Source organism: Morus notabilis, unplaced genomic scaffold, assembly GCF_000414095.1.
Source record: "Morus notabilis unplaced genomic scaffold, ASM41409v2 Scaffold583, whole genome shotgun sequence".
In the NCBI taxonomy this organism is placed as follows: Eukaryota; Viridiplantae; Streptophyta; class Magnoliopsida; order Rosales; family Moraceae; genus Morus; species Morus notabilis.
This window is the reverse complement of record NW_010366405.1, coordinates 278,086-286,398: the sequence shown is the minus strand read 5'-3', so window position 1 is coordinate 286,398 and position 8,313 is coordinate 278,086. Positions and strand designations below refer to the sequence as shown.

Below are 8,313 nucleotides of genomic sequence, written 5' to 3'. Positions count from 1 at the left end.
ACAGCTTATGCCCTCGAATCGTCGAAAGGGCCAATTTTCTCCACGGAAGAAAATTAGAATGATCAAGTCGAATCGAGATCGAATGGCTAAAAGAAATAGGACTGAAGCGAACAGAAGAAATGGAAGCTTCAGCCATGGCGGACACGGAACCACTCTCTCCAAAATCTAAAGGCTCTGATACCATATTGAGTTTCAGGGAAAGAAGAAAGAGATATTTTCTAATGAATGAAATTGATCTATTTTCATTACTGAATAAACTGTACAGTAACATCTTAAATAGCTCAACTAAGCTCTAACTAATTACAACAAAGACCAATGCCTTACTGACACGTGTCCACTAATCTAACTGACTAATAACAACATAACTAATCAGTTATCTCTAACAAAAGTAATTCTAAAACAAATTAACTAAAAGAGTATAAAGGATATTTTATGTCCAAAAAAATTTTAGAATATCATTTTAATATTATTAAAAAGATATGATATTATTTGGGATTTTACCCATATATTATATAACGTGTATGGAAGTTTGCATATTGATGGATAAGAAATTGTTGGGGAAAAATACACCTATACACGCACGCAGTAGAAAAAATAAACTGAAATAAAAATAACAGAAAAATAGAGAAAATAAAGATTTAGGTGATTTGAAAAATTTTCTACGTCTACGGAAGATGGAGAAATATTCACTAACAGTTTCAGAATTACGCACTCAACAAACTTTCTCACTTTTTCTCTAGGCACATTTTTCTCTGAGTACACACGTAAAGCCTTATACAAAACATTTATTTATAGACTCTTAATAAATCATAAAATATCCCTTGCCAAAAAACTGAAAACAATAACTTACCCAAAAACACAAAATAGTAATTTTTCCAAAACCAATTTCAGTCAGTTATCTAACAATCTCCGCCTTGACTCAAATTCTCTCAACTCACTCAATTGGATATTCAATCTCAACAATCCTTATAGCACCGACGATGCAAACTTTAACAAGAATAAACATGTGCCAAATTCAAACTCTTATCAAACTTGACATGAGGAATTGTCTTCTTCTTCTTCAAAGCATCTTCACTGCCACAAGTCTTCACCATCTTGTCTTTATTGTCTTCAACTATTATCCACATCTTGTTGCACCATTTTACTCCTACAACTTCTTTCATAACCGAAGAAGACTCTTCTTGGCATAGTTCCTCCTTTATAGCTCCACCTACAACTGTGGTTCCAATAAGCTTATACAAGTTTTTTACTTTTTCACCCTTGATGGCTACTAAATCACCTCTGTTGACTTGCATAAAACCACTCTTTGCATAGTACTCACAACCCAAAGTGTCCAAAGCTTCCAAAGAAATCAAACTTCTCCTTAGTTGAAAAACATGCCTAACATTTGTCAATGTCCTCACAACTCCATCAACATCTTCACTTTCACTGTACCTATTCCAACAACATTAGCACTAGAATTATTAGCCATCAACAAAGTACCAGCATCACAGGGCTTATAAAAATCAAACCACTCTTTATGTGGACACATATGAAATGAGCATCCAGAATCCAAGATCCAAGAGAGAAATATTTTCATTAGCAAAAACAGAATAAACATCATCTTTACTATCATACATATCACCAACAACATTTGTAGAATCTAAAATCTCTTAGGGTTCTTGCTTTCTTCTTTGTTCTAGATGCTTCGTCAGTTCTTCACAGTTTCTCCTCATATGTCCCTTCTTATGACAATAATAGCACACAATATCCTTCCTTGGGTAAGATTGGAAACGATCATCTCTTTTATTATAACATCTCTCTCGTGACTTGCTCCTACCCCTATTCGAATCTAACTGTGCCACTAAAACTTGTTTAGTATGAGACGTAACACTAGGCTTTTCATATTTGCAGTCTCCAACAAAGCAGTCGACACCTAATTTACAGTCAATGTCATCTTTCCAACTAAAAGTGTAGTCACTAAAATCTCATATGATTTGGGTAGGGAGGCCAACAAAATTACCGCTTTATCTTCCTCATCAATTTTGACATCTACACTTAACAATTGAGTTATGCACTTATTAAAATTATTTATATGATCCACAACATCAGCTTCCTCATCCATCTTCAACTCATACAATTGCTTCTTCAAATTTAATCTATTTGTTAGGGATTCCGATGCATAAACGTCTTTTATTTTCTTCCATAACTTAGAATGAGATGTTTCATTCATAACACTATATTTCAATTTAGGAGCCAAACTTAAACAAATAGAAGAGGGAGAAAAATTCACTAACAATTTCATAATTACATACTCAACAAACTTTTTCACTTTATTTCTCTACTCAAAACTCTTTACACCTTTTGTCTATCTCTCTCCTCACTTTTCTCTATTTCTCTTAAAAGGATGCACTTTTCTCTGAGCACACATAAAGTCGCAAAGCACTTATTTATAGACTCTTTATAATCTTTATCTAAAAACAGAAAATAGTAACTTACCCAAGAAATACAAAATAGTAAAATTTCTCAAAATTAATTTGAGTCACTTACTTTACAAAAAATAGTTTAAAAATTAAGAGAAAATACCTGGAGATGTAAATTGTGGAATACCCTCCCACAAGAGGACTCAAAGGACGAGATGTTTAGCACTGAAAGTCCATCTTCCTCCAAATTATGTAATATTTCAGATAATGTGTAATTTTTGTCGGCCTTCAATGTGGAAATTTGAACCGCAACGTCTTTATTATTAAGTTGACTAGCTGAAACAGAAGATAATGAAGTTCGAGATATGCTTTTTATTTGGTTCTTAATTTCTTGACCAACTTGGAGCTGCCTTGAATTAGTTATTGATAAAAGCTCTTCCCTCTTTCGAATCAGTCCCTCAACTTCTTGTTGTAGTTCTGGTATGTATTTTACCACGCGTGAAACTGTAGCTGGAATGCTCAACTTTTTCTGTGATAAATTATAGTAAAAATATTAAAGAAAGCATGCTAATTCTTAATCATAGCATCATACTCTGGGTGTATGATTATGGGTATAATATAGCGGTAATTCTAAACGTGATTCTATCATAACATGAAGAGTTCGAATACCCCACCCCAAATTCAAAAAATACTATAATACTATTAAAAATTTCTTATATTATTGACATGCACAGAGCCAAATAGAGGGAAGCTGTGGGAGCACATACTCCTACTGAATTTTCTATTTCATTTTACTTTCGACTAACATTTCTCTTGGTGCCCTCTCTACAGTTTTAAGTTGTTAACTCCTCTCTAATCCACATTCCATAAAAGTCCGGTCAAACACTCTTTTTTATAAAATTTCAAATATTTGTCAAAAGCTCAACACAAATTCAGTCCTCTTTTTTATGTATGCCTTGTAATCAATTTTTCTGGGTTTGAGAGATAAGGTTGATCGTTTGTAATTTTTATAATTCTTTATGAGAAGGGTTTGAGAGTTTTTCGAAAGAGAAATTTAGTTGAAGGGATTTTAACATTGTAAGTCGAAATGATCTTGCTAATCAAGCCCATTAGAAAATTACAGTTCATACGCGTCTTGTCTTGCAAGTGAGTCTTGAGGAGTTTAAGTCCTTGTTGAGTTGTAAATTGAGTTCTTAGTAGATTATTTATCATATAGGGTGTGACCCCACAGAATAGGTGGTTACCAAACCACGAAATCATTTCTCCTGAGTCTTTTATTATTTCACGTTCCTACTTTCATTTGTTTCAACAAATCTTATATCAAAACGTGATAAAAAGTGATAAAAGACTAAACAAGAACAACAATACTATTATATTAAAATACGTTTAATAAACTACTTTTGCCTTGTCAAATGTTCTTCTTGAGTTTTACATATCTAAAGGTTATATAGAAGTTTTATCAAAAAAAAAAAAAAAAAAGGCTATATAGAAGTATCTAAAATTGAATCACCAATCTTAAAATTTGAGAAAAATAATACTAACGCGAAAGAAAAATATTACAACTTGTTGAGAAAAGTTGTAATATATTGATAACGTAATAAATCCTATTAATTATTTTTGTGAAAATAATAAAATTTTATTATTAAGCATAAATGAAGTTTATTTTTTTATTTTTGTATATAATTTTTGGTTTTATTTGTACCCCTGCTGAAATTAAATCCTGGTTCTGTGGCTCCGTCGCTGACTATTAAGATCAACATTAACGAGGCATCTAATTGCTCTCTATAACACAACAAATTAATCAAACTAGACACCTCAAAGTCAATAGCCATACTATTCGAGCTAGTAATTTAGTGGTCAGAGGGAATAAATGACTCTTAAGAACTCTTATAATTACTCTCATAATTTCAACTCTTAACAAAAGTTATTTTCTTTCTTTTCTTTTTTCCTTTCCGTCGTGAATGAAGTCATACAAGTTTAGATACCATTATGGCTGATTAATCTGAATAATCATCCTTTTCTGCGAGTTTCTATATATTTTAAATCCCTTTTGCCTAATTCTCAAAAGATCACTAGCCCGGACGACGTAATAAATCCTTTAAAACCAGTTCAATCTCCCAACTGAATTAGCACAATTCATTCATTGAAACACCACGAAAGGAGAAAAGGTATACAAGAAAAAAGACAGTTTATGTAATTCAGTACCGTGTGATCCGAAGCTGGAAGCAACGCACGAAGAGAGGAGTACAAGTGGTTAATCTTCTTGCGGCGATCGCGCTCGCTAACATTGTGGTTGAGCTTCCTGACAGCCATGCTGAGATCCCTGCTAATAGCGCCTGTCGTGGTCGTCGGCGATGCCAACCAATCAAGCTCAGCCCGCGATCGCTGATCGGACGTTACTAGTGTCATTGGGAAGCTGTTAAGAAATACTGATTGATCTGAATTAGCAGGCTCTACGTCTCTGTAGAAATAATTTTGATCATCATGGCCTAGGGTATCCTCTAGGGGCCAATATGCAATATTTGTCGAAAACGAAGGAGGAGATAACGCTAGCATTTTTGTGGGGGGCTACTAATTTAAAGTTTTGAGTCTGAGACTACGTTTGCCAAGAAAGTGAGATGATCATGATTTGTTTATATACAAACATGATCATTAGTTACCTAATCATCTATAATTGTTTAATAATTTTTTTGCAATCGTCTTTGTTTGGTTATTTAAGCATAAAAGGCTAAATTTCTGAAATGCTAGCAAAACAGAAAAAGACATTTCAACTTCCACACTATGGATTATAACTTCACTATTTTAAACCATTATCAAATTACAGAAATACTCTGTTATACGCGCAATATATTTTTGTTGTATTGTACTATACTGTTGAAAAACAAACTAAATACATTTTCTAGAGGAATACCTTTCGTATCCAAGAGTATTTTTTCACTCATATTTCTATGAAATAAACACTGCAGCTCTTCCAAAAAAATAAAATAAAATTTGAGCTCCTAGTTTTCTACAATAATCCTGGCTTTTTATGTGTATGAATTTCATTTTAATATGCCTCTCGTAATCCTTATTCATGAAGAATTTAAACATTACGCGGATATTATCCTAGAAGTAATTCCACACCCATCTCAATAATGAGATCTCTGCAATTCAAATATCCTTACTCAAAAAGTTCAAAAAATTGAGAATTGATCAATCATTTGTAAAAGAAATATCCAACAATATTCAACAGGCCCTATATATGGTTCCACTGTCTTGGAAGCGTGTACATATATAAGAAAACTGGTATCTATATATCCGAGCATGGCAATATTAGGTAAACCTAATGTTGTAGATAGCAATGTTTGAACTCACTTGTATTTATATTAAATTTAAGAAATCTTTTGATTTCATGAAAATTGATAGTCATGACTAAGTTACCAAATTAATTCAAGTATGATCTATTTATATTAATATGGAACTCATTTTCCTTATTATTATGAGTTTTCTGTCTTTTCTTAATATATGAATGTAGGCATCTTGCCTAATCATGTTAAACCTTTGTCTTTTCATCTTACTATTTCCTCTCGTAATATATTCAAAAAGAAAAATAACAAATGTTGACTTTTTATATGGTTATCCTTAGCAATAGTTTGAACTTAATTGTATTTATTTACAAATTACAAATTCTTTAATTTGATTTGTGAGATTTGATAGTTTTGATTTACTTAATCGGTTATGTACATATTTCTTTGTAGGTTCTTTTGTATTTCAATTTTTTCATTTAGTTTTTTAATTTGCAAGTGGTCCCCCGGAGTTCGTCAGTATTTTTTACATATACTAATTTAAACCACGCTCGTATGCTCGTGAGACTATAGAAAAATTTAATATTTTGTAGAAACCCATTCTACTTTAATAATGTAACATGGATTTTCTCAGGAAAAAAAAAAATTAGAAAAGTGAGGAAACAAATGTAATGGACCAAAAAGATGTAAATAAAAAAGAAGGGAGGACTAAAAACAAAAGAAAAAAAAAAGGTGAAATGTTTAATCATTTTAGGACATCTGTTGAAAAACGGGTTGTTTTTTAGAGTAAAATATTTATGAGAGCCTTACTTGAGAAAAGGGGAAAAAAATGTACAGTAGGGAAAATTAAGCAATAGTGAAAAATGAAAGGGATAAAAAAAAAAGAAAGAATAATAAACAAAAAAGAATAATAGATAAAATGTTTTGTTCATGGGGAGAATCCGTTAAATATATGTAAGTGTAGATCAGATCATACATCATATATGAAAGTAATTTATTTCAATATAAATATGAGAAAAAATATTTATGAGGGCAATATTTAGAGAAAAGCAAGAATAAAATTGTATAATAGGGGAAGAAAAGATAACAAGGGAAAAAAGAAGTAAGGAAAAATTAAAAGAAAAAGTTAAAAAAAAAAAAACTTTTGATCATAAGCGTTTTGCAAACACCGTGCATTCTTATTTACTATAACAATAATAATATATAAAAATATTAATAGGCTTCACTATTTTTGACCAAAACGGCGTAGTTTTGGTCGAAAATCACCCCTTATAAATAATGTTTTCACGGCTCATTTTTTCTTTTTTTTCTTTTTTTTTTCCTTTTCATAGAAACTCATTTACTGTTCACGTACTTCTTCGACCAAAATGATGTTATTTTGGTCAAAAACACGTGAGCAATAATAGTGTCACAACAGGTTTTTTTTCTATCCAAAGTTTTTTCCCTTCATTTTAGTTTTTTTTTATTTTTTATTTTTACTACTTGCCCTGAAACTTAATTTTTTTAATTTTAATTTCTTTACAGACTTTTATATGCTTTTAAAAATAATACGGTAGTTAAAACTTAATACACGACTACTGTCAATGTGTGTAGCACATGTTCTTTAACTAGTATAGGTAGAGAGATAAAAACTCATCATGCATTTTAACCCTAGACCAAAAGAAAATCACTACTATTCAGCAAAAAAAGAATATCACAACTAGTTTATTAAGTAGTCCGCGAAGTCTTAATTAACAAGAATTAATGTAATAACGAAACTAAGAGAACAACTTGCAAAATCTAAGCCGCAAAAAGAAATTAATTAAATAGCGATTAAAACATTTACACAAAAATTTCTTCTTCAAATAGTTGACGTAGCAAGACCAATTGTTAATACTTTAATCTCTATCAACTACAAACCCCATGATCACCACATAACTATTATAGTTTATTCTTTAAGAGATCTAGTTTAGTCCCTAACATATCAAACTATGCCTTAACAAAGCGTGGTGGACCTAACAAAAGTTTGTCTCACTCTGTATCATGTATTTTTTATATTGTAAACTTCTTTATTATTAACGTGTGCAAGGAATAGACTGCAAAGGATTAGAAGTTCAGATTGCCCGTGGCTAGTATGGAGAACACGTGGCCTTTATAGTCTTTGCCACTAACGTGCGTGTGGATTAAGTCCACGTCACGTGCCATGTCAACCCTCTTTCCGCATCCTCAAATCTCCTCGACAAAATATGTACTAAGGCCTCATTCACTTTGTGAATTTGAGATTTTAATTTAAGTTAAGATGTGATATTTTTAAAAAAATTTATCTGTAATAAAAAAATTAGATGTGATATTTTTTTAGAGTTTTTAATTATAAAATCTAAAATTAAAAACTCGAATCGGCAAAATAAACGAAACTTAAATCTTTTTTGACATTCTTTATATTGCCTATTCTATTAGAATTTTCATAAACCTAAATAAACTATTAAATGCTTTGGGTTCCCTCAGTCGGTAGTTTGTTGCTTTTATGTTTGTAGGCATAGCGTGGATACAGTAATATTTTCTTTAAAAAGTTAGATTCCCCAGTCTAGTAGTTGTTTTTTTTGTAAGGATATTGTTAGGAATTAATGTGATATGCACTAATTTCATAA

General features: G+C 31.3%; 1 protein-coding gene across 1 annotated transcript; it reads right to left on the bottom strand.

Moving 5' to 3' along the window:
• Nucleotides 1-989: 989 nt before the first annotated feature.
• LOC21402322 (transcription factor ORG2) lies at nucleotides 990-4,958 on the bottom strand. Its single transcript, XM_010110229.1, has 4 exons — nucleotides 4,608-4,958; nucleotides 2,566-2,931; nucleotides 2,003-2,031; nucleotides 990-1,434 (listed from the first exon to the last, which is right to left on the bottom strand). The coding sequence occupies exons 1-4, from the start codon at nucleotides 4,956-4,958 to the stop codon at nucleotides 990-992; spliced, it is 1,191 nt and encodes a 396-aa protein (XP_010108531.1).
• Between the last annotated feature and the right edge of the window lie 3,355 nt (nucleotides 4,959-8,313).

Coding starts and splice junctions, on each gene's coding strand:
- LOC21402322 (XM_010110229.1), bottom strand. CDS start 4,958: ATGCTAGCGTTATCTCCTCCTTCGTTTTCGACAAATATTGCATATTGG. Junction 2,932..4,607: donor TTCCAGCTTCGGATCACACG/GTACTGAATTAC, acceptor AATTTATCACAG/AAAAAGTTGAGCATTCCAGC. Junction 2,032..2,565: donor TCCACAATTTACATCTCCAG/GTATTTTCTCTT, acceptor TGTTAAGTGTAG/ATGTCAAAATTGATGAGGAA.